The sequence below is a fragment of the Cavia porcellus genome, unplaced genomic scaffold, assembly GCF_034190915.1.
Source record: "Cavia porcellus strain 051 isolate PalLab524CR breed Dunkin Hartley unplaced genomic scaffold, mCavPor4.1 scaffold_12, whole genome shotgun sequence".
In the NCBI taxonomy this organism is placed as follows: domain Eukaryota; kingdom Metazoa; phylum Chordata; class Mammalia; order Rodentia; family Caviidae; genus Cavia; species Cavia porcellus.
Genome location: NW_026947495.1, coordinates 50,836,963 through 50,863,100, shown reverse-complemented (window position 1 = coordinate 50,863,100; position 26,138 = coordinate 50,836,963). Strand labels below are relative to the sequence as shown.

The 26,138-nt window shown below is 39.4% G+C and overlaps 1 protein-coding gene and 1 long non-coding RNA gene across 5 annotated transcripts in view; one reads left to right on the top strand and one right to left on the bottom strand.

Annotated features, from left to right (window-relative positions):
* Positions 1-838: 838 nt before the first annotated feature.
* LOC106025438 (uncharacterized) lies at positions 839-18,468 on the bottom strand. 3 transcript variants are annotated; one of them, XR_010050815.1, is made up of 4 exons: positions 18,290-18,468; positions 10,958-11,066; positions 6,911-7,042; positions 839-1,553 (listed from the first exon to the last, which is right to left on the bottom strand). It is a non-coding gene; the product is annotated as an uncharacterized LOC106025438 (long non-coding RNA). The 3 variants fall into 3 exon arrangements; XR_010050814.1 differs by lacking the exon at positions 6,911-7,042; XR_010050816.1 differs by lacking the exons at positions 6,911-7,042; positions 10,958-11,066; positions 18,290-18,468 and adding an exon at positions 2,569-6,904.
* A 188-nt stretch (positions 18,469-18,656) lies between these two features.
* Positions 18,657-26,138, top strand: part of Dpp4 (dipeptidyl peptidase 4) — a 76,377-nt gene continuing 68,895 nt past the window's right edge. For both annotated transcript variants that reach the window (XM_013142395.3, XM_013142394.3), the window contains exons 1-2: positions 18,657-18,791; positions 19,242-19,326. In XM_013142395.3, coding sequence (XP_012997849.1) covers positions 18,786-18,791; positions 19,242-19,326 — 91 coding nt within the window. In that variant the 5' untranslated portion in view covers positions 18,657-18,785. The remainder of the gene's footprint in view (positions 18,792-19,241; positions 19,327-26,138) is intronic.

The window sequence follows — 26,138 nt, the reverse complement described above, 5'->3', positions numbered from 1 at the left end:
ACATACTGATTTTTTTGGCAATACCAGAGACTGAATCTAGGGTCTTCTTATTGACCCTGCCTATTCATGTACTAGGCCTTTTTAAATTCTGAGATGGGGTCATGCTCAGTCCCCCATTAAGTTTCCTAGGCTTAGCTCACACTTTCAGCCATTCTTCTCTACTTCTCAGAGTTCTGGGATTACAGGTGTGTGCCATCATTCCTGATTTGTTTGCTTTTATTCATTCACAGGGTATTTTAAAAATTTAAAACATTTTTGGTTAAAATATTCCAATGAACTAAATACTTATGTGCCTCAAAATTCCTATGTTGAAACCTTCATTCTAATTTGAAGGGACTTGGGAGGTGGGAACTTTAGGAGATCATTATGTTGTGAAGATGGAACCTTCATAAAAGAGAGTAGTAAACCCTAAAGGAGAGATAAGAAGCTGGGCATGATAGTGTGTACTACTTGACAGATGAGTGGAACTGGGAGCTCAAAGGTAACTTAGCAGGATGCTGTCCTGAAGTAAGTTAAAAAGGGTTAGGGGTGTACCGTGGGAGAGTGCTTGCCTAGCAAACCTAAGGCTCTGGGTTCAGTCTCCACTCTCCACCACACACACACACACACACACACACAAAGTGCTGACATGTTTCTCTTTCTGCCTCACAGTGAGAAATTTGCAATCTGCAATTCTGAAGAATACCTGATCTGCCACCCTAATTTTAGCCTTCTAGACTCCAAAGCTCTGAAAAATGAATTCTTGTGTCTAATAAGCCACCAGATCCATGGTAGTATTATAGCAACACAAACTGTTGTAGTCTGGGGTTGTACACAGAGAACAATTCAGATCAGGACATGGAGTTTATAGTATTTTTATAATGGTCACCGGAAGTTAACACAGGAGAATGCAGGAAATCCATCTGCAACACCAACGACATAGATTATTTAGTCAAGAGTCTAAACCCCATGGCAATGTCCCACATGAGTCCAGATAAAAACCCAGAGCTCAGGACAATGCCTCCACGAGTCCCACTAGAAGTCCAGGGCCCACAAGAAGGACTCACGCCAGTCTCTTTTACGGATTCATGCCGGGAAGACCCAAAGGTCAGCGGTGGAAGCCAGAAAGTCCATGCCAGCAGGATGAAGGAGCTGTGCTAGTGGGATGAGGGTTCTACACTGGAGCTGAGAAGTCACACTCACAACAAAGAGCGGGGCTGTCCTGAAAGGAACCACAGCTGTCCTCAGCGACACAGAGGCCCCGAGCTCCTCCGACGACAAGCACAGTCGGGAACATGCAGGAAGCAGCGTGACGAGTTCATCCTGGAGACCAAGCAGCACATGTCTTCTGCTCTGGAGCCAGGAAGCAATGCTCGATGTGAAGACCAAAGCTTCTCCAGGAGAACCAACAGCTCAAACAGCAACTCATAGGAGAACCAACAATGCCTCCATAACGCCTCAATCCCTCTCCTCACCTCTCTTCTTCTCCACCTATTTATCCTGGCAACCCTTCTCAGGTGGAGCATCTTCTCTCAATACATGCTGATGTAATCCAGCTGGCGTTAAGTTGACCACTAGTTATCAAACCATAACACAAACTAAGAGAATTACAGTCTTAAAGGAAGATTTCCTAAACCTCCTCAACACAATTTACCCCTGACAACACAATAAAGAATTGTTTCATAAAATGTTACTGACTTCATGCTTTATGGCAAACTAATATATCTTATAATTATAAAGCTATATTTGATTACTAAATACAAGATAATATGGTTGTGTCTTCTTTTATCAGTCCCTGGCTTATCATAGTATTTTATGGCTGCATTAACACAGTTTTTGAACTAGTCTTTTTAAATGCACTGTGCCACAATTCCAATGTTAAATTTAGATTTGATGTAGTATAGAGTGTATTATGAGTATACCTGAGACATATTGGTTGTAGCATATTAACTTTTCATTTTGGTAGATCAAAAGTAACAAAGGATTGGAAATTTCATGTGGTCTAGATATTATTTTTACATGCAGATTTTTTTCTTACCCTTTCTCATTATCAGCACCCAATCACTAGTGAGATGCCTAAACCATGTAATATCTATCTTTTATATATGCCATTAAACACTAGTTAATAGTTATTCTGCAACCCACAAGGGTTTAATTTCATATTGCGATAGCTGGGATGATGATAGATCCAGAAATACAATTCTGTAGATTTGAGTAAAGTTTATAATTTTTACTAAAATAATAAAGACTCAATTGTTTTATAGTACAAATTGTAAAACAATTTGGGTAATTTAAAGGTTTAAATAAACATTATTTGAAAGTTTTTGTGAACAAACGTTCATTGAATAAGCTTTCAAATACAGTTTATTTTAAACTAAGTAAACTTTCAGAAAACAATAGCTAAATATAAATGGCCTATTTATCAATCAATGACCTTCAAAATAATAAAGAGAAGAAAACTGCTTAAAATTGTCAACCAGAAATATATTTGCATATAGGGAAAATAAAATAAACTTTATGAGACAAGAGGAAGATCTATGGACTTTTATCTGAAAAACTGATTCATCTAGATGATTTTATTTCACTTACCTCAAAAGTGACACTGTCTTAGTTACTCCTTTCTTAAGTAGCTGGAGGTCTGGAGGGACCTTCAAGACCTCAGAGCAGGGTTGTATGCACATGGGATCTTTAAGTTTCTGACACAGGAACCAAGTTAGACTGCTGAGCTTGGAGATCCCAAGAGGCAAAAGCTTGCCATATTTTACACAATAGCTAGCATACCAAGTGTTACAAAAAATCACTGGTAAAACCTCTTGTCAAGTTTACCTTCCATGAATAAAATTGGTATGAAACACTATAAATGTTTAGCAACACAAGAAGCTTGAATTTCTAGATTTGCTCTATCCATATATACGTTTTAACTTCTTGAAATCCTTGAGGAAGACAAAGAAAGTTTACAAGGATATATTAGAGGAGATGGGCCTTGCCCATAAAGGGAGTAGACTCTTCCTGGGCAGAAAAGATAAACAAACCATAGTGAAAGTATTAGCACCCATATATCTTATGTAATTCTCCTCCTCCCTAGGGGCATCCATTGTCACAATACACGTATGTACACAGCACCTCTCCCTAATATACTAGCTGTATATCAAACTGCTGAATAAATACTTTTTAGAGTCCCCTTTCAGCAAGTGAGCCCATCTGGGGAATCACCTTATTAAACTTAATTCTGGTCAAAAACTCTTCTGACTTTAGGCTCTATCTTAAATTTTCTTGTTATAAAACAAAACTTAAGAAATTAAGGAAATGATGCTAATGAAAAATAATATAGTCAGCGTTCAAGAGGCTGAGGTGGGAGGATCATGAATTTGAGATCAGCCTGGGCTATACAGAGAGTTTGAGCCTAGCTTAGGCTCCATAAATAGCAATAAGGATAATAACAAAAATGAACAACTCCACTCCTACTGAGTCTAGCAGATGACTGAGAGTTCAGTGTTTTATTTACACATTTTCTGCTTCTTTGGTTTTTATAATATTGTTCGCGTAGTGCTGCTCAAAAAGACGAAGGTCAGCCTGCATAATCAAATTGGTAAAGTCACAGAGCAGTAGGGACCTCAAGGCCGTGGCCCATCTTGAAATACCAACGAGTCTCTCAAATGTGAATGACCAGACAAACCAGAGATTGGAACGTGAGAATTTTTCCTTTGTTTATCTCTTTGCATGACAAAATATTCTGGCACACAAACCCTCACTCGAAGTTTTCAAACTTTCTAGAAAAAGATTACAACATATTTTTAAAATCTACTGGAAATGTTAAGTGTTCCTTTAGAAAAACAAAACAGACAAAGCCCCTACACCCAGAAACTATCATGATTGTGCACTTCCTTTCGGCTGCCTAGGTCACAGGGAGCTGAAGATTCTCTTTGACAATGTTTTGCTGAAGCCCAAGTCCTCTTTCCTCAGTTTCAGCCCTCCAAGGCGTCTTGGCCTGCTGCGCACTCCTTGCTGGGGCCCATGAACATCTGTCCACCATCCTTCAGACTGAAGCCATTGACGCAGAGCCCATCGGAGCGCTGGAAAGCTGATCCACGTTTTCTCTCTAAACTCTACAGTAATTATTTTTAGCCTGTGGGTCGTGTTTTTCAACACTTTAATCATTTTTATGTTTCTGCTTATTCTTCTCCTATTTCTTCGTGTTGTTTAACACTCCTTTGAGTTATCTTTTTCCAAGGAACTCAAAGAACTTGATGATTCAGCCCTCCACCCACACACCCCCAGGAGGATAGAGGTCTCCTCCTTGATTTTCTTGAGGTACAAATTGTTTGGCTCCAGAACAGCTCTGTTTTTCCAGCTGTCAAGCAGCAGCTGACCAGATTTTTTTTTTTTTCTGTACACTGAAAACTTGACAAACAGCAAAGTATGGCATAGGAGGGTGAATACAAGATCTAACCTATAAGAGCACAAAGGCAAAATAGAAACTATCTCATGAGCCTACAGAGAGAAATGAGCTTAAGAATTTTATTATTTGCCAGGTACTAGGGTAGCTGCTACAAACAAAGTGAATAAAACCTAGTTTCTGTCCTTAAGGAAAGAGAGATGCAAATTAGTCACTATTTACTCTTTAGGTGAACCTGTAAACACATAGCAGCTGTTACACAATAGGCATTATTCTAGTACCACAAGTACAACAATGAATAATACAGGAAAAATCCTTGGAGATTTTTGAGCAAGAAAGGAAATATTAGATAATTATATGAGCTCTAGAGTCAGATCTCTAGGGTTCAGTTGCTGGCTGTAAAAATCTGGGGAGAATACTGACTTTTCTGTCTTCAGTTTCTTTATTTGCAAAATAGGGATGACAATGGTACCTACTTCCTAAGGTGATTATGAAGATTAAATAGAATAGAGCAGATCAAGAGGTACGTAGAAAGTATAATTCATCACATAGCATTTGGTTCACAAATTTTAGTTATTAATATATTACACTATTCCATTACAGAATTAGTGTTTTGTTAAACAAACAAAAACCAAAAATGAAGCAGGAGGTTCTCTGGGAATATGAAGGCCAACTACCTTCTTCTAATGGCAGGCAACAGTTCTTACAGGATGTTGTGCTTGAGTCCTAAATGTAGACTAAACCAAATGAAAAACAAAGAGAACCATTCCTGGCTGGAAAATGAGCTGGACTGGAGAAGAGGAAGGGCTGGAGAGAGCAGAGAGTGACATGGACAAAGAAAGATATCAACGAAATCAGTTTGGCTTCACCAATGTGGCAGGTGGTTCTTTTCACTAAGGGAAATTTGATGGGGAAGGATCAAACTTGGTGGTAAAGAGTGTTAATAGTGTTGCTCTGGCTAAATTGTTTTTGATAGGCCTCTAAGTCGTTCAGGTGGAGACCTCAAAGAGGGTCAGAATCCATAAGACAGTTTCCAACTGAAGAATTACATAGAGAAATCACCAGCATGGAGATAGATACATTTAAAGGCTTGGGAATAGCCGAGATGAGTCAGTTATCATAGCATTAAATCTCCACAACTCTGGGAAGCAGGTTGCAATAAAAAGAGACACAGTTTGTAATAGCTCGATGGCAGAGCCAGGCTTGTCTGACTGTAAAGTCTTCACTCTCCTTTCCTCTATCCCTTTCACGTGACTGGGTGATTCATTGGAAGCGGCAGCTGTCTCTGGCTGAGTGTACCCCAAGCCAGTACTGATACAGTTCCTAAAATATACAACTTTTTAATATGCCATTGCTATACTCAGAATAAGATAAGAGTTGGGAAGGCTGCAGATCACTTTAATAAAATATATATGAGGTAGAGAAGGAAATATGTGAAGGATATATTTGCCGCAACTTTGAAGAGTCGAGAAGGGCTTCCTGGCCTCAAAAGTTCTGAAAAATGTCTTGATATATCCTGATAAAGTGCATACATCAATCCTATAAATCGCCTCTCAAATTTGTGTATCAGGATAAGTCTGATAATGGAGAAAGGAAGGAAGAGGTTGGCTCTTTGCTTGAAAGGACTGGTTTAAAGGAAATGTTATGCAAGAGGATACTTGGCATGGATACTTGATAAAGAGATAAGACCTGGGAAGGGTACAAGAAGGATGCTCCTGACAGGGAAACAGGAAGACATCTAAACTCTAATATAATATCCACTGCCCAATAGGTTACTGCAACCTCGTGGGATTCTAATTCCCCTCCTCAGCATTCCCCCTAAATGCTTTGAAGAAAACCAGTAAAGCATGATTATCCATTAGATTTGGCTTTGGGTTGTGCCAACAAATCTCATAAACTTGTTTATAAATTTTATGATTGTTTATTCCCCTAGGTATTTTCAGTACAAAGCCTAGAATAGTAGCTTTTTAATTAGTATGAGTCATTCTTTAACTTCTCTTGATATTTTTAGCTGACATACAGTAAATCAGTGCTTGTATTCCAGTAAACATGAGTTTTAAATTTACAGATTTTTTAATAGAGATGAACATTTTTAATGAAATTTTCAAAAAGTACCCATTTAAGCATTTTACTAGGACCCATCAAGTGAAGTTAACGAACAGGAAGTTAACGAACTCAGAAACAGGGTCTTTTTATAAAGGAATTCTTTTGAACATCCTTGCCTAAGTCTTTTGGTGATGGCCCGCATTTCTAAGCATCTTTGAATATATTTACTACTATAATTAAATACTAGAGCTATATCACCAAAATAATTAAGAAAGTATAGCTAAAAAGGGATGACATACATGTTTATGTATCACAGTTTTGGTGTGGTTGAAGGAAATAAAGACTCATGAATGAGCCATTCTTTCTGCTGGAATATTGCAGTAGAGAAATGAGACAATTGTTATCAATATATATTGTCTTCTGTAGCTGCATACTTATTCTTCAAAGTTGAAGTAAATGAATATTATGCAAGTGAAAATAAAACATTACTTTGAAGTTTAGTGGAGCAAGGGAGTCAGCCATCTTCGCATTTGGCAGAAGCTCAAAGGCAGACAGGAGAGTGGGCAAGCTTTATCCTGAAGTCAAGGAAGGCTTCACCTATGCTCTGACCAGAGACTGTAGCTGTGAGGAAGCAAGAGGTGGATTAACTAAAAACAGGACATCTTGCAAGACTGATGTGGGGAGCATATGAAACTTTCTGATAGGTCTTGGTTTGGAATCAAGGGTTAAAAATAGGGATGCCGGCAGTAATTGAACAATTCCTGACTATTCTGGGCAGACTGCTATACAAGTTGTCAATCAGCATCTAATTGTGAGATAAGTCTGGCAATTGTTTGTGTGCATATTCACTCTCTCAGGATATTATAGAGATTATCACTCCCAGAGTGAATTCAGTTTTTCTGTCACATTTCTAAAAGAATAGTGATATTCTGTCAATCCAGAGTAATTGCTATGTTCATTCTGGAATTGTGTGTGCGCACAGAGCATGCATTCTAAGTAGAAGTAATACTACTTCCAAGGAAATGAAAACTGCAAGGAAAAATCTTGCACAGAGACATTCACTCAATACTACAACATATGATATCAGAAGTATTATAATTTCAAGGTAGTAGTTAGGGAAAAGATATCTTTAATAAGAGATCAGGAGCAATGGAGTTAAAACAAGGCACAAGAGAAAAAACAAGTTGAGAAACATATTGTAAATCTAATGTGAACACTTTCACCTAAATTTTAGATTGAATATTTCATTTAGGAAAATTATATGATACTTTTTAGGTTACTCTGGCTAAGAAAAATCTAATGTATACTTCAAAACAGTAATATGATAGAACTTATGTCATGTATATTTTACCATAGTTTTTTTCAAAGAATGGCTTGTTTTTCACGCTAGCCCAACAATAATCATGATTTTTCTTCTTATTGTTATTCATAAAACAGCACACAGTAAAATCAGGAGGCCCTTTCACATATGATTTTCTGATTATGTTACTCACTGCTCAGAAGGGAATAAGGGTAATATTCACTTCACTTGACAAATTAGAGGCCTATTTTTAGTTTAGTTTGGACCCTGCCTGCAGCACTATTCTACTGGCCCTTGCTATTTTTGCCTCTAAGTTAAGGCAGCCATAGCCTAAGGCTACCAGTTCAGCCTGGATCCCAATCCCTGCCTTATAATCATCTACCACATGTTTACAGCCTGGAAATCACCAGGATGTTATCACAGCTACAGCTGCTTTGTGAGAATCAGAGTCTATACATTTTCTCACAAAGTCATAATTATTTCTTAACTAAAAGACAAGTATAAGCAAATTGTTTAAATTGAGAAGCCTACATATTATCTGAAGGACATCATCGAAAGAAGAGCACACATGTCTCCTCGCCCCATAGCTGGTGTCTGGTCTCACAGGTAAGAAAAGGTGTTTACTGAATACTGATTGTAAAAGAACCCCTCACTTGGTATTACTGAGAGTTGGAGCAGTATCATCGTAGCTGTCATCGTCATAGCTGGGAAATATTTTTAGAGTGTTAAATGTTAGCAAGTGTAAGTAAATAAATAAGCCTTAAATTCTTTTACAAGCTGTGCAGAAAAGCGCTTGCCCAATTAGTTTTTCAAAATCCAGAGTTTACTGACCCTAGCTATCTCCAGTTCTTCCACTTCTCATCTATTAAGCAGACACTATTTCCTGATTCTTACTTCTAAAGTTCAAGCCTGATTGGATTCCTTCCCCATGGAAAAATTTCACTGGCTTTCTAGTGCACACTGAGTACTGAAGTTAAAACAGAAGAAAATGCACTTAGCCAAACTTCATTTCCCAGTACTTTCTAGATTATCCTATGTCCTGGAAAAGCTAAACAAATATTCCCTAAAGAGCTTCCAGTTTTCTTACTCAACTTTGTGCACATATTATTCTTCTGGTCCAAAACTTCATTTTGCTGCAGGGAAGTTGTTTTTGAGTTTTCCTTGCATTTCTTTCTCTCCTTTTGCTCTTTTGTCCTCCTTGATTTTTTTCCTGAGGAGAAGTCACACCTAGATGGCTAAGATGTTAAGTGCAAATCTTTCCCTAGAATTTTAGAACCCAGAATTTGTGATGCCTCTCCTTAGTCTGGTTCTACATATCAACTAATGCAATACATGTAATTAAGAACTGCACTGATGAAGACATTGTGATACATATGCCATATTTAACCACAGAAGAGAATGAAATTCTATTATTTGTACAATATGGGTAAAACGAGATCACTGTGTTAAGTGAAATAAGCCAGGCAGGAAAGACAAGTAACACATGATCTCACTCATTTGAAATCTCAAAAAGTTGATTTCAGAGAAGTTAAGTAGAGAATGGCTGTTATTATGGAATGGGAAGAATAAGAGAGGTAGAAAAAAGGAAGAAGTTTGATCCACAGGCACTACAGGTAACAATCACACACTGCACCCTTCAAGCATTATGATGTCAAAAGTTTTCATTACCAACAATTGACAAATATTTAAGGAGAGAAATATATTTAATCTGATTTAAACATTTGCACATTTTATAGGTATATCAAACATTACAAGTTATCCAATTAATATGTATAATTTTTATGCTTTTGTGTGTCAGTTAAAATTTTTTTTAAAAATTATATAAAATAATTCTTAAAAATTGTACGAGTTGGCCCCAGGACATTGAAGTTTATTGTAATATTCTGTAGGAGGAAAAAAAAAGGCGATACACATCCACAACACCTAGTATCTCTTGGTAGAAATAAGATTTGTTCAAAAAGGCCTTGCCTATGCCAGTATTTTCAAGAGTTTTACCTATTTTATCTTCTAGCAGATTCAATGTTTCTATTTCAACATCTAGGTCTTTGATTCATTTTTATTTGGACTTAGCATAGGGTAACAGCTAAGGGTCTAAAGTCATTCTTCCACATCTAGATAATTGGTGTTCCCAGCACTGTTTCTTAAACATTTCCTCTCTAGTGTATGTTTTCGGCCCCTTTGTGAAAGATCATATGGCTTAATGTGCCTGGGATTGTTTCTGAATCCTGAATCCTGTTCTGTTGGTCCACATATGTGTTTTTGTGCAGTACCATGCTAAGTTTTTGTTTGTTTTAAATTTTTTTTAAATCACTTTAGTTTTGTAATATAAATTGAAATCCAGGATTATAGGTCTTCTGCTTTTCTCTTATTGCTCAGGATTTCTTTGACTATTCTGGATCTCTTTGGGGTCTACATAAATTTTAGAAAAGCTTTTTTCCCCTAATTTCTAGGTCTAGTTTTAGAATGCTATTAGTATTTTGAAAGGAACTGCATTAAATCAGTATACCCTTTGATCATATGGCCATTTTGACAACACTAATTCTGCCTATCCAGGAACAGGCATGTCTTTGCTTTTTCTAATGAACTCTTTAATCTCTTTGCTCAGAGTATGACAACTTTCTTCCTACAGACTTTTCCTTTCCTTGATTAGGGTAATTCTTAGATATTTAAATTTTTTTGAAGCTATCATGAATGGGATTATTTTCCTGATTTCTTTCCTGGCACATTCATTATTGGAGTACAGAAACAATATTGAATTTTGTGTATTGATTTTGCATCCTGGGATTCCAATTATAGAAAGAAATAACAGTAAGAATCAACAAATGGGATTATAGCAAATTAAAAGCATCTTCACAGTAACAACCTTCAGAGTGAAGAGATCAGCTGCAGAATAGGGGGGAAAAGTTGCCAGCTACTCCTCTGGCCAAGACTAACATCTAGAATACAGTAAGTCAAGAACTCAAATTGCTAGACTCTCCTCAAATAAAAGACCCAACCAAAAATGGAAATTGAAATTAATAGATACTTTCCAAAAGAAGAAATACAAATGGCCATCAAATATGTGAAAATGTGTCCAGCATCTCTGGCCGTTAGAGATATGCAAATCAGAACAACACTGAGATTCCCTCTTACTCTAGAAACTATGGCTATCATCAAGGACTCAAAAAAAGAAGAAATATTGGGAAGGTTCTAGGGGGAAGGAATCCTTCTACATTTTGGTGAGAATGTAAACTTACCCAACCACCATAGAAATTAGTGTGGATTTCTCAATACACTGAAACTAGAAATTCCATTTGACTCAATTATTCTGGGTATCTTTCTTCCAAATATCTTCTGGGTATCTTCCTGAAACATTAAAGATATCATATTACAATTACATATGTGCATACCCATGTTTATGATTATAGCAATACAACTCATAATACCTAAATATTGGAAGTGATCTACAGGCCTACTAGCAGATGAATGACTACATAAAGTGTGAATGATTACATAAATATATACCACACAGAAGATAAATTGATTTATTTGTAGGAAAATAGATGTACCTTAAAGTCACAATGGTAAGTGAAATAAATCAGATATAGGGTAAATATTGCATAACTTTTCTTATTTGAGAAACTCAGAATATGCATAATTGAAAGAACAAAATAAAAGACAATGATAGGAATCAGGGAGGTAGAATTTGTGCCTAAGGGAGTGTGTCTGGAGATGAGGGAGGCAGGAGGAAAAGCAGAAATAAAAAGACACCAAGCATGACAGTGCAGCTCTCAGGAGGCTGAGGCAAGAGGGTCAGCATGAGTTCAGAGTCAGCCTGGTGTACATTATACTGTGAGCTTTAAGGTCAGCTTGAACTGGATAGCAAGATCCAACAAAACACTACCTCAAAAAACAAAACCAAAAAGGAAGAAAAAAAGATGTTTAAGATACAATATGTATATGCTCTAATTCCCCAAGATTTAAAAAAAAAAAAAAACATGTATCACAAACTTATAAAAAAGGAACCAAAATCTGGGATGGTGGTGCACTCTTGTAATCCCAGCACTCAGAAACTGAGGCAGGAGAATCATTTGCAAGTTCAAGATCATCCTGGACTACAAAGTGAGCCTAAGGACAGTCTAGCAACACCCTGTCTCAGAAAGACCAAAATAACAATAACAATAATAATAATAAATAAAATAAAAACAAAAGAAACCAAAGGAAAATAAATAAAAGATTCATATCAGAGAACAAGCAGGACTCTCTTCCCTAGTATGGCTAATTAGGGAAGGAAGACACTAAACCAGCATAGATGGTGTCAGTGTCAAGGCAGCCTAGGAGAAGTGAATTCCAAAGGAGGTAAGATGTGGATTTTGGTCCTAGGACAGCAGGAAGTTATTCCACTTAGGAGGAGTGCAGGTATCCAGTGATAAAGCGACCAATGTGTCCCTTTACAGTGCCTTTACTTATTTATCTTCCAGAGTTGAGGAGCAGTGGAAGGTGCCCACCGGTGTTGTCTTCCATGCTCCTTCTCCCTACAGATGAAAGCTAGTTTTTCTAGGCTTCTGTCTGTAGCCTCAAGAACTCGAGAACTTTTTCTTCATTTTTTAACTTTATCTTTTTACTTATTTAACTGCAGTTGATGACTATTCATTGTTCCAAGCACTTTGCTTGGCACTAGGGAGAGAAACATAGTAGAAAAAGATAAAAGAAATAAATGAAGCACTTTCAGTCTTAATAAGATGTTATTTTCCATTTAGGTGCCCGCCAATTCTCCACAGTGCGTAGGATGACTTGTGTATAACGCACTCTGTTACCCACTCTTTCCCTGTCTTGAATCAGTTGGGCTCAGCCAAAGGGAGGCACCAGCAAGACATTGAAAATGCAGAGGAGAAAGAGACTGCGAGTATTTATTCTTTGTACATTTTCTGTCTTTTGTTGTGCTGCAATCTAGTAATGGCTGATTCTTCCAGGCCAAAGTTCACTCTAAGTAACACAAACTCCAAGACTCAGTTCTCACAAAGGGCCATTACTGTAAGTAGTTGCAGGGACAACACAGATTTTAGAGAGTTTGACCTGCAATGATAATGGCTTATTTATCATGAGTGTGTTGGTCAACTGTCCAACTTTACAACAAGAGATAATCAATTTATAAGAGAAAGAGTTTATCTATGGTCAAGTAGCCCAATTGTTCACAGCCTGCAGCCAGAGAGCACATCTTAGCAGAGAGCGTATGGTAGTGCAAAACTGTCCAATTCATTGCTATGAAGCAAAAAAAGAGAAAACAGAAAGGACAAGAGCCCCACAATCTCTTTTAAGGTCATGTCTCTAATGACCTAAAGACCTGCTACAAGCCCCCACTTCCTAATGGCTCCATTACCCTCAATTCTGCCATGATGGTTCACAGGGCTGTAACATCAGAACTCTAGGGAAATATCCAAGACACAAGAGTGAGGTATTTAAGCATGGAATAGATAGGTATCGTTCCTTTTGATTTAATCAATCTGAAAAATTCTAACTGTGGTGGGCAGAAATCAGATTTAAATTTTCACAATATGTATCTGTGGTTTTTGTCGCAGTCCATTTTGTGTGACTATAACAGAATACCAGTTTCAATCCATGATAAATAATAGAAGTCTATGGTTTACCATTCTGAAGCCTGAGATATTCAACAGCAAGGAGAGAATTTTCTTGTCCTCCAGGCTGGAGGTTATCATATAGTTAGGGAGCTTGGAAGGAGCAGGAAACTCCTACTCCTAACTAAATCACTCCCATGATGATGACCTTAATCCATGCATGAGGGCAATGTGCTTATGATCTAATCTTATCCTAAAGGCTACACCTCTTAATATCATCACAATGGCAATTAAATTTCAATGAATTTTGGCAATGATTGGTCTCTCTAGGATCTCTCACCAAGCAACCTCTCACCAAGTCCCCAGACTCAAATCAATTAATAGACCCAGAATACCTTGATGAAATAGAGCTAAATTTGAAAAAGGATGCAGAATTCTGTCACAATACATTCTTTAAATTTTCTTCCAAGCCTTTTCTAGAGGAATACATGAAATGCAGCTAATTTCAAAATACTCTGTGATAAAGGTTAGAACTTCCTACTGTTATTGAATTTTGGCCCTGGGTTTAGAATAAATTCTACAGAGTTAAAACACCACTGTGGTCCAAAGATGCACTAGGTCCCCACCAGTGCTGTGATAAATCACCACAAACTGAGTGGCTTAAAACAAAACAATTTAATATTGTATAGTTATGGAAGTCATGAATCTGAATCCAATTATACTGTATTCAAATTAAGGAATAGCAGGTTTCCAGCTCTAGAGGCTTTGGCTCTCTGCTCATTTATTCTCTGAACTATGAAGAGATAATAAGGGGAAAAAGACTTAGCAGGAGCCCCTGTTGCTTCTACATCAATATGTAAAATTAAAAGTAAGTTTTCATTCCAGAATAAGTACAGAGATTAGTGCTACCTGCCACCATTCAAAAACCTGAAAGATATGTGAGTGCTGGTTTCCTCTACAGTAGCTTGTTGTTCAGATATACAGAGTATGGTGGATCATGGAATATGATAATGGGTCAGTCTCATGACCACATTTTAGTTGTGGTCACTATACTGGATCAAAAACTATGCTCACAGCATCAGGAGCTTTTTTCTTGGAGTCTGGTTAATGAAGTTATCTAAAATAATTTGTCTTCACCTGTGTTACGGTTTAGGTCTAAAGTATCCCCCAAAATTATCATGTGTGCAGAGAGTAATTGGATCCCAAGAGTACTGTAGTGGACTTGGTGTTAGATGGGGCCTGGTTGGAGGTGGGTCTCTGGGGTGTGACCTGGGAGAGTACAGCCTTTCTCTCTGACTCCTTACTTGGCTCTCTGATTTCTGACCACCATGACATGAGCAGCTTTCCTCTCCCTGGATCCTTCCATCAAACAATCATTTTCTGCCTTAGAGGCAACTGACTATTAATTTAATCCTCTGGAAACCATGAGTTTACATAAACCTCTCCTCCTTCAAATTGTGGTTGTCAGATATTTTGTTTCAGTGACAAAAGTAACTAAGACAATATGGAAAGGGCAAGAATATCTTTTACTATCTTGTTTCAAGGTTATGTCAACCCTCTCTGTCATAGTCCCCCCAGGAACTTGATGATCTTGACATACCACAGAACATCACCTTTGTCCATTTCATTGCTGACGTTATGCTAAATGGAACTAATGGACAGTAAGTAGCAGAGCCCTTCCATGATTTAGTAAGACAAAGATGAGCACAGGGTAGAGTAGAAAACACATGAAATATTCCTAAAGTTTCAAAGGATTCAGTGGTCAGTAACATATCAGGGTATCCATTCTAATGTGAGAGGTAAATCACTACACTATGAAAAATACAACAATTGTCAGAACTCTGGATTTTGGAGAACTATAAGTTAGAATTGGGTATACATCTCCAACCATTTACTAAGTAAATGTTTTGAATAGAACTTGAAGTGAGAGCACTCTGCAAGGCTAGGCTATAACGCAAGGTGCACTGTTACTTGAATTTTATGACCTAACAAATACAGTTAATTAGAAGCGGTAGTGGCAGCCAGAGATTGACATGGAACCTCTGGAAAGCCTCAACAAGAGAGTCATGGAAGAGGTGCCTGGGGTTATACAGCAAAGCCATATCTTTCTTTGTCGATTTATTAGTTATCTATTGTTGTAAGAAACTAGACCAAACTTTGGGAGCCATCTTGGAGCCTGGGTTCAGTAGCTAATGACTATTCTCCACTTGAATCCCAGAACCTGTTGTTCTACTAAGTTCTGGTAGAACCTCAAGGTATGATGGTGGGACACAAATTAAATTCATTTGCTAGGATTCCTCTAATAAAGTGCAACAAATTCTCTTGTGGCTTAAACAAGAGATCTTTGCTGTCTCACAGTTCTGGAGGATAAAAGTCTGAAATCAAGGAATCAGAAAGTTTACTTCATTCTGAGGGCAGTGAGAGAAAGATTGTTTCATGCCTCTCCTTGGTTTATAGATGGCTATCTTTTCCTTTCATGTTTTATACCATCACTGTATATTGTATGTACCATATTCATAAAAATATCAGTCACATAGGATTCACATGTATCATAATGAGTCACATTAACTTGACTGCCTAAGGATCCCTCCTCAAATAGGGCCATGTTCTGAACTTCTGTGGGCTCATTATTCCAATTTGTCCTTTTGAGAATTCACAATTCAACTCATAGCACCACGTAACTACACAATCTAGGGCTCCATAATGAATAGAGTCTTACATGATCCACCAATTCATAAAATATGGCATACGCAGAAGCATACTACTGTTAAGAATAGAGGAATAGCTGACTAGGACCAAAGACAAGAGAAAATCACAGGCCCAGGGAACTTAGAGTCTACGGCGCCTCCTCCCACTGAGGCAAAGTCTCTCTCTTAACACATATCCATAGCCTTCTGAGGGATTCCTTGTAATCAGACAGTATGAGAGGAAGAAAAATCAGCCTTTTGCAAAGCAGGCTGGCACTAGCCATAAGTGGATGACTGCCACATCAAAACCCCTCCAAGGATGATCTAAAATTCAGTAGAGACGAAATCTTACTATGGATAGAACTTTAAGTTGTACATCTGCTTTTCATTTGCATGGAAAAATAGATCATGTGATAAAATATCTACAATGACTCATCCAGTGGTGGTTAATGTGTTGGCCAGCTGATTCATTTGGGACTTAGAAGAAGCAACATTGAAGGGCTGGTGACAAGCAAAAGAGAAGGCATGTGACTGTCTCTTGGAATGGACACAGATCATGAAGCTGTTTGTGTCTCCTGGAGTGCCTGCCAGAGAACAAAATGACTTTTCCTATGAGTGTTGACCAAACTCCCCCAGTCTCCCTAGGGCTTAGTAAAAGTCCAGTACCATGGTGCAGGCATGAAAGTTAAGCACAGGCTCAACTGGGTGGATTTGCCTCACCAAGGTCCATATGGCTACCACCCCTTGCTGGGTGCCCAAACTGCTGAGAGCAAAGACCAATACCGAGAGTGCAATATAGCGTTGTTTCTTGCAGTTCCTTTGGGATGACCTCTGTTCACAGCTGCAGCGTACGGGCTCCAGGAATTCTTTTGACTCACTTTTCTCAGTTTTTGAAAAGAGAGGCAGGAACAGGTTTGTAAGATGCATGTAAGACGGAATTGAAAAGAACCTGAGGCCATCTTACTCCATTTTGTTTGGTTACAGCACAATATCCAAGACTGGGTGATTTATAAGCAAACCTATTCTTTATAGTTCTGGAGACTGGGAAGTCCCACCTTAGAGACCTATCTGTAGCACAGGTGCTAGTCAAGTCCTCCCATGGTAGAAGGTAGAAAGGCACGAGAGCAAGCTGGCAAGAGGGCACCAAACTCACTTTTATTATTAACCCATTCTGCCAATACATTATCTAATCTTATGCTAATGATGTAACTTATTCACAAGGGCAAAACCTTCATGGACTAATCATTTTTTTTATGGGCCTCCAACCTCTCATACTTGTAGATGATTAAGCTTCTAACATATGAACTTTGGAAGACATACCCAAACCATAGCAGTGGTGACCCGAGCACAGGAGCAGGGGTGTGAAGAATACCTGAAATTTTTAGTTTTAGAGAATGTTAATAGGGAGGGTGAGGCTGGTGGCGAAGACATAATTTAGCTTGAGCCTCTGAAGTTGGGAGAGTGTATTTAGAAATGATATGCAATGAGAGAGAAAGGGGGCAAGGTGTCTGCTGAATTCAAGATCTTGATGCCAAGTCTGGAATGAAACTAAAAGGTGGGATCTTGAACTCCTTCATAATCATATGTTCACGACTCGTAGGACTTTGCATTTTTAACTACTTTACCTTTAACTACTGACAGATAGACTTTGCATTTCTTTAGCAAACAAGGTGAAAAGACTTTAAAGGGAGAGGAGAGAGAAAGAAATCATAGAGGACCCCAAAGGGAAAAGCCTGTGATTTTCATACTAAGTGACAAATATTCACCTTATTTGTCCCATCCACTTTATCTCCAGCCCTTAGAAAACAGTCTGTAATGTTGTAACCACATTTGTGGATAAGTGGCATGAAAGGATGACTTGACAATGGATGAGAAAATAAGGGAAGAGAGGAAGAAGGCACACCTCTCTAGGGATATGGTGGAGCTAGAGGATGGAGAAGGCTCAGGTGACTTTTATCCTTCTCCAGAATGTCATTAAAACAAAAGATGAAAGACCATGTGGAGTAGTGACCAAGAGCCGGTCTATTAAATCAAGTCCCACAACTTCCTGGCTGAGTAACTTGGTCAAGCTGTTTAACCTTTCCATGCATAGGCTGCTCACTGTACAATAAACAAAGTACTCAGCGCAGTGTTTAGGGAAACAAGTCCCGTGTAAGTGGGTGTAAGTGGCAGTGTATTATTTTTGGCATCTTGATGAGAAGGCCAGCTAGCGGCAAGTTTCCTAATACACTCAGTCTGTAAGTGCCATTCCAAAGTGAACAATCACCTTTCTCTCTCTTTGTCTTCCACCAGCCTTACATACCTACCTCTCCTCCTCCCAACCTACCTGTTGTTGACAGGAGACCCAGGCCTGGGTCTCAGCTTCAGCTAAGCAGCAGCGAGCTGTGAGAGTGTGGGAGTCCAGCCCGGCCTCAGTTCCCCCTCCTGTCCACATGCGGCCACAGGAGCTCTAAGTAATGCTTCCTTCACGTCCCCTTGTCCCCAGCCTCGGCTCTGCCTGGCAGCGACTCAGCGACGCCTGGTCCTCCCCACTCCAGTCCTGGGGTGGGGAGGGGGGTGCCCAGTAACCTGCGCGCCCCGCACCCGCAGGAAGAAGCGCCTCGCGGGCGCCCCCGGCCGGGATGGCAGCGCCCAGCGCGCCTGCCCGCGGCGCTTTTCTACTGGGAAGGCTGGCGGCTCACTAATGTTTAACTGGGGCCGAAACTTGGCGAGCGCCTGGGACTCCGCGACCGGGGCCGCGGAGCAGCACGCGCGTCGGGCGGCTCGCGGGGACTTCTGGCTGTGCTCGCGCCCCAAAGCTCAGCTCCGGGCAGCCGCGGACAATGAAGGTGAGTGAGCAGCGCTCGCACGCCCCCGTCCGAGTCCAGCCCGGTGCCTCCCGCTCAAACTGCTCTCAAACTGCCCCAAAGTTCCTGGAAGGGGACCAGGACTCTAACAGGTGAAGGAGCGTCCCGTGGCTCTCGCTTCGCCCTCAGACCCGTGGAGCTTCTTGCTACGACCCAGGCTCGAGCCCCGGAGGACCCGGAGAGCCACCCATAGACGCACGCTTGCACCCCTTAACTCCAGACTGGCGGGGTAGCGAAACCAACACTAACGCGCGCAGAGGCCCCAAACTGGAGGACCTCCTGCTCGGCGAGTTCCAACCCCTTGCAGCCCACTGTCCCCCACTCCTAACGCTCGCCCCCCTGCAAACCCCGCTGGAGCAGCCAGGCCCCGACCTGTGACCCGGGCTGGGGCCAGAGCTTCCTCTAACTGGACCTGGTCTGCCCGGCTTGCAGACGCCCTGGAAGGTTCTGCTGGGACTGCTGGGAGCTGCCGCGCTGGTCACCATCATCACCGTGCCCGTGGTTCTGCTGAATAAAGGCAAGTTTAAAGAGCTCCTAAAGATAAGGGTGTTGAGATGGGGTCAGGAGCCCTCTCGTCACGCTAGGGGGAATGAGGCATTTTGCAGGGAGGATCTGGCCAGGCTGCCGGGTGTAATTGAGGAGGCTTCAGAGCACTCTCTCTGCTCCTTTTGTGGAGAACCAACTCACTAAAAGCCATGGGGCCCAAGGTGTAGGCTGTGAGCGTTGGAGATGTCGTTTTTTATGTATGAGAAATACATACTTCCTGAAATTAGAGAAAAGTCACGTTTTCTTTTTAATTTTCAAAATATCTAAATTTAATTTTTAATAAAATGCTATTGCCCATGGTCTTCAAAGAAGGCAGTACTAATATCTTCAAACAGCGTTAGAATATCTTAAGGGAGGGGAGATGTGGAAAGTGAGCCTCCAATACAGCTGAGAGGAGAAAGTACACAGAGTCCAGGTTTTTGTTTATTCTGTTTTTTCCCTTTGGGCATGGTGAGAATTCATTACTAGGAGGATTTGGATGCAGGGAAGTACCTATTTGTCCAATTTAGGATTATTGCAGAGCTTAATCATAAAACTAGTATACTCCACAACCTTAAGAGGGGTCTGGAATCAGTGATATGTCAGAGGATTACTTCGTTTACAGTCACTTGTGTGTCTTTTTAGCTTGACTAAAGGTTCCAGGCTTAGCCATAACTTTCATATTAAACATACAGACAATGGAACACACACTTGGCTACCAGCAAGTGAGAATCACTGGTTTGAGTCTCTTCTGGTGCTCATTTCCTTTTAAACACTTTCATTTCAGCATTAAATGCTTTCTAAATTAGTCAGCCAACTGAAGCAGTCTCTGTGAATGGTTTAGTTGATCAAGAAACTCAGTCAGCACTTGCTTGCTCAGGGGTCTTATCTAGAGTTCAAGGCAACAAATCAGAATTAGTTTGTAGAGCTATCAAAAATGTGTGTGTGGCCCACAACTTCAGAATTGCAGTAAAGATGCCAGTGATTAAATAACTGAAAAACTTGATCTATTGCTGATGACATTTTAAGAAGTCAGTGTTTACTACTCTTTTAGAGTACTAAATGATGTCAAACTACTAAACCATAATTATTTTCATGAGGTGATACTTTTGTACATTTAAATAAATACATGCAAATTCTTTTGGGAACTGAACAGACCATCCATACAATCAATAAATATTTATAGGGCTTATATTCTATTATAGGTGCTATGCTTCTTGATACAATTACAAAGATCAAGTTTTATAAAGATGAGGTCCCTAGTTTCCAAAAGTATGTCATGTCGCAATGATATGCAAACAAACATGTTTTGTTGCATATCTGTGTATACATGCATATATGTATATAGAATATACACACATATATACATACATATATATTTGTACATACACATATATAGAAATATATCAAAGTAATCTGGATAGTCTGTTTGTCCCCAGAACATTACTAACATCCTGAGGATCAATGGAAAGATGAGTAAAGCTGCAATCATCAGAACTTCCCTTAAAGTAAAAAGATCTAGGGCCCTACAAAATGCACTTACTTTCCATAGGGCTTACTTGGGTAAACTGCAGGGAGTTTTCTGCTGCTGGGTAGCATATATGAAATGGAGAGGGAGTCTCTTGCCCTTTTTAATAAGCGACACATAATCTTGTCTCCAAATAAAATTTTGAGCTTGGGAGACTTACCTACCTCCATCTGACTACGTTGGGATTCAGACTGAAAAAGTGTGAGCAAACCTCCCTGGGAATTAGAAGCAACTCTGCTAGGAGATCCAGGCACAACTTTTCACAGGGCTCGTTTTGTAGGGAAGCTTATATAGTCAGAAAATAGTCACAACACGGACAAAAAGATATTGTCCTCTATTCTGAGATTCTAAAATAACCCAGGGCCAGAAAGGAGGATGCACAAGAGGAGGAGCTGGATTTTAGTCTGTAAAGGATGCAGAGCTACTGGAGACTTGTGAGCATGCCTGGACTGCTGGGCTGGGGAGCAGGGCGGGGTTGAAGTGAAGCAAGATGGAAGGGGAGCAAGGGAATGGCTTAGGGCACTCACTTTATGGATCATAGTTCTTTGGAACTGTGGAACTACTCAGAAATAGGAATGATTGGACTTTAGTAACTAGTTAAATGTGAGGAGGTAGGATGGGGGATGGTTAAAGATGCTCTTGGGCAAATAGGTGGGGATGTGATTTTATTGTAGCTTATTTTGATCTGTCTGTCTGTCTCTCTCTTTCTGTGCATGTATGTATTTCTCTGTGTCTGTCTATACATCACACTGAGCTGTATCCTCAGGATTTTTTCATATTTTTTTTATTCTGAGACCCATTGCTGCTAAATTGCTAAATTAATTGCCCAGGTTGGGCTTAAATATCCTCCTGCCTCAGCCACACAGAGAGTTGAATAGCTGGTATCTATCTCTTATCTGGATGTCTTTCATATATTCCTTGATTTGCACATATGAGTATTTAGATAAAAACAAAAAAGAAGAAGGAAACTTGGACCCACGTGTTCTTCCTTGTGCTCATATGTATGGTAAGATTATTTTATTCATTGTTTCAAACACTTGCATTCATTCTGTTTCTGACAACTTCTAGAAAGTATTTACTATTGGCTGGATAAAGGTAACTGAGTGCATCCAATAAGAATATTTTTTTAAATAAAAAACAAGTAAAAATGAAAAAAGGAAACCATTTCATTGCAAGCCCTTCCTTACCATAAGAGATGGAGATAGGCATTCAGGAGAGCAGCACTTTCTCTAAATCAGCAATTCCTCTCCTGGGCTGTGCCACATTCTTCCAGAGCATCCAGAGCTATTTTTGAGAAAGGCCATGCATAGATCCCACCAAGATTTGATAAGCAAACTAGTCCATGCAAAGAGGGAAGCTATGCATGCAAGAGTGAGGAGAAAGAGAATGTTAAGGGACAAAGAAGAAGAATGAAAAGATAAAGGAAGGGTTGATAGAAAAAGAAAACAAAGACCCAGGTTATGTGAAACCCAAAGAACATAGCTAAAAGGAAGGAGGAAGAAAGGAACAGACCCAAGTTCTTCCCCTGAGAGGTTAGTTTAAGAGAAGGTCAAGTGTTTCCATATGAACTGCTGACTTTAGCAGAACTAGACTCAGCCAGAAGAGGAGGGGAGGAGGTGTGGGGGAGGACAGGCTGACTACTGTTGCATATGTTTTCAGAATAAAAACTTTTAGTGGCCACAGGTAAGAATAAAATCTCCTTGCGTTTCTCTGAGGAAATTTATAACTTTACTCTGACCAAATGTATAATAAAAGGTTATTTTTGTTTTAAATTTTGCATTTATCCCATTTTAGAAGGATGTTGCAGAAATAGTGTCTAGAGAACCATTAGTGAAGTATAGAAAACTGTTTGCATGGAATAACAGAAATCCTCATGATTTGGTGATAGTAAAACCTGTCCATTCCATGTTTGTGAGTCCTTCACATCCCTGTTACATTATAGTGCATGTGTGAAGACTTTGGCTGTCAAATATTTGGTTGCCAAATAATTTTATCATTGAATTTTACGGTGGGATAGGAGTGTCTCTCTTCTTCTTTTCTCTGCTTTAACAGGAAACTTTCCAAAAACTTTCCTTCTGCCCTTCTTTCAGTTTATAGGAGATTTGACAGTTCACCCACCCATCAATAATAAAAGAAAAACTCAAGTGTGAAGAAACAGGAAAAATCAGAGAGAGAAAAGATAGCATCTATGAATCTTGCCTGAGAAAGTCCAGGATCAATTCCCTCCCCGCTGAAAAGCACAGGAATAAGCCTGAATGGAAGCTTTGTATATGTCAGAGGACAATTTCTAAACAGCAGGCTCAGTAAAAGCTCGATTCGCTTCCAGCCAGCTCAGTTAACCATTGTCAACCTTTGTAAGTGTTCTTGCACTCAGAGATTGGTCTTTTTTCAGTGATTTTGGCTTTTGATTCCCTAGCCATAGCATGTGCCTTAACTTTCTCTGTCTTAGAAATCTTTCCCTGTCTTCTGAAAAGAGATCAGACAAGGAGAAAACGAAGCCTGTTTGCCCAGTTAATGGTTGGAGATAGACAACATAAAGGGACTGCCTGGGGCTGGCTCCCTGTACCTCTGGTTTAATGACTTAAGAAAGTACTGAGGCCCCGGGAGTGGGGGTGGGGGCTGAAAATAGCTTCTAGGAGTAGCTTCTGTGTTGGAGAAGGCTTCTGGGGAAATGATAAGAGCCCAGTAGATGTTCAGAGTATGCCAGGTTGAGGGTTTTCCACGTATTTCTCATTTAATCATTAAGACACTTCTTTGAGAGAGTTACTATTTATCATCCTCATTTATACAGCTTTCTTTTGGAGGATTTATAACCAATTGTTTTAAAGCTTAAAGCAGTATTTGTTGTCTCATAGTTTGTATGGATCAGGAATTTAGGGGGTGACTTAGTTTGTTACTACCTCAACAGCTTTTATGTAGTTGCCATCAAGATGTCATCTGAAGCTACATGTGGTAGCAAGTGCCTGTAATCCCAGAATTCTGAGATGCTGAGGCAGGAGGATCACAAATTCAATCCCAGGTTGGGCAACCTGGTGATTTAGTAAGACCTTCTCTCAAAAAGCACTGGAGATATAATTCAATGCATGTGATCTGTGTTCAATCTCTAGTACCAAAATAAAGTTCTCTGAAAGCCTGACCAGAGCTGAAGGAACTGAACTCACTTACCCAGAGCAGTTAGGTAGAGGTCTCAGTTCCCCATGTGTAAACCTCCTAGTCTAGCAAGCAGTTGAATTCCCTCTTTTAGAATGAACAATCCAAGAAAGGGACTAAGCAAGCTCAGTGCTTGGTATGATGTGGCTGCAGAAGTGGCAGTTGGGTGTAAAAGCATCACTTCTGCTGTACGTCATTGATCTTACAGAGCAACTCTCATCTGATGAGAGGGAACACAACACAGAGCATAAGTCTCAGAGGTGGGTATCATTGCAGCATTCTGGAGGATAAAGGCCAAAGACAAAACTGCTCAGCGTTGCAGAGTTGGGGGTTCACACTCAGGCAATGTGACACTAAAGCTGATGCTCAGTACTGTTAAACTCCACATCATTTTGTTAACTTGTGATCAAGTCATATAAGCATAATTTTTTAATGTCTCATTTACATTGTATATAATGGCTGCTAATACCTATGTTCTAAGTATTTTGAGAAAAACAGCATAATGCTGAGGCCTTTATTCCTATATGAAGGTTTAGGGAATATATAGGTAACACAAACTTCAACCCAGGATTGACACGCTGTTTATTTTTTATTTTAATGGCAGTGGTGCTGGGGATTGAACTCAGAGTTTCACCAATGCCAAGCACATGCTCTAACCACTGATCATACTCCAGCCTGAAATTATATGCTTCAAAAGTGTGTAATTTTTGAAGTGTAGTCTTATGAAGTAGTAATAATAGTTAATAGCATTTCCCAGTTTATTTACTTTCAGTAAATTGCACTGTCTTTATTTCTGAGGCAGCTTAGGTCTTTATAAAACAATACATTTTAGAAAGATCTGTTTATATCTTAAATTTTTACATATGAAGAAACTGAGGCATAGAAAGTTCAGGTGCTTTCAAGTAAGAACTGGACCTTAGAAATCCAAATCTTTTGATTTCTTGCCTTCTATGAACCTACTGGTTCTCATAAACAGCTGGTTCAAAGAAATGCTTTGGTAATAGTTTTTTGGAGTTAATGTTTACACATTGCTTTATGATTGGATGCTTATCCTTTTCTTGCTGTAAATCAATATATTCAAAATATTTTTAATTTTGGTCTTCATAGTTCCATTATGAATGCCTAAAGAGGGTGTGACTCTCAATTTGAGAATAACCTGAAACCACAAAATTGTAATTTACGAGCTGTTTTATTGTTTTGTCAAGTCTTGTAGTTTCAGTTTTATATTGTACTTCAAAAGAAAACTGCATAGCTTTTGAAACATGAATATAAACCATTTGCTTTCTTTAACTATTCACATTTCTTCATTATTTGATTTACTGAGTAAACAAATAGATCCGTGTTCTCAGGTCGCATAATTCATCATCTAAGGCCCAAGAAGGAACAGTTTCAGGAGAGTCAAAGCCAGTACTTTTTGTTTCTGCCATTCTGGGAGCCATGATGGCTGTGTTACACAGCTAAGGGAAGTGGAGGAAGCCTGAGAATCAAGTGGGAACCAGTGTCCATCCCATCCCTCACCTGACTGAACACGGAGTCCCCTAAAACTGAGCTAAGTGGCTCACTCGTCCTAATCCTGTGCTTCTGGGGTTCAGATCACGTTTTTCTTTTTTTTTCTCAGTTGTTCTAAAGCCTACCCTACCCAAACAGGACTATGAGTTTCAATGAGTGACTCGTATTTTTTGTTACAGTCTCTTATTCCAAGTAGAAAATCTTTCATTAAATCACTTGGAGGCTAAGGTCTTAATGAGGCAAAGCCAATTTTTGTTAGTTCAGCATTTTTTAACACTTTCTTCTTGCAAGGTGCTACTTAAGTTGTGGGTATTGAGGCCCGAAGCCTACTTCCCTGGGCCTTTATTGTCCCTGAATCAGGCAGATTATAAGCAAAAGAAGAAAAATTTTTAGGTGGTATAATCTCTCTGACAAAAATAAAGTGTGATAGAGAAAACTGAAGGACAAGAAGAGTATCATATTCCAATTATGATTTTAAAGTACTTGGAAAGTGTAGGAGGGGGCATTTGTGTCATATTCACCCAGCGTAAGCCATCAACAATATATTTCTCAAATTTAGCCAATACTTATTGACCAATTTCTGTATGCTTGGAACTTTGTCCACAGGGATATAAAGA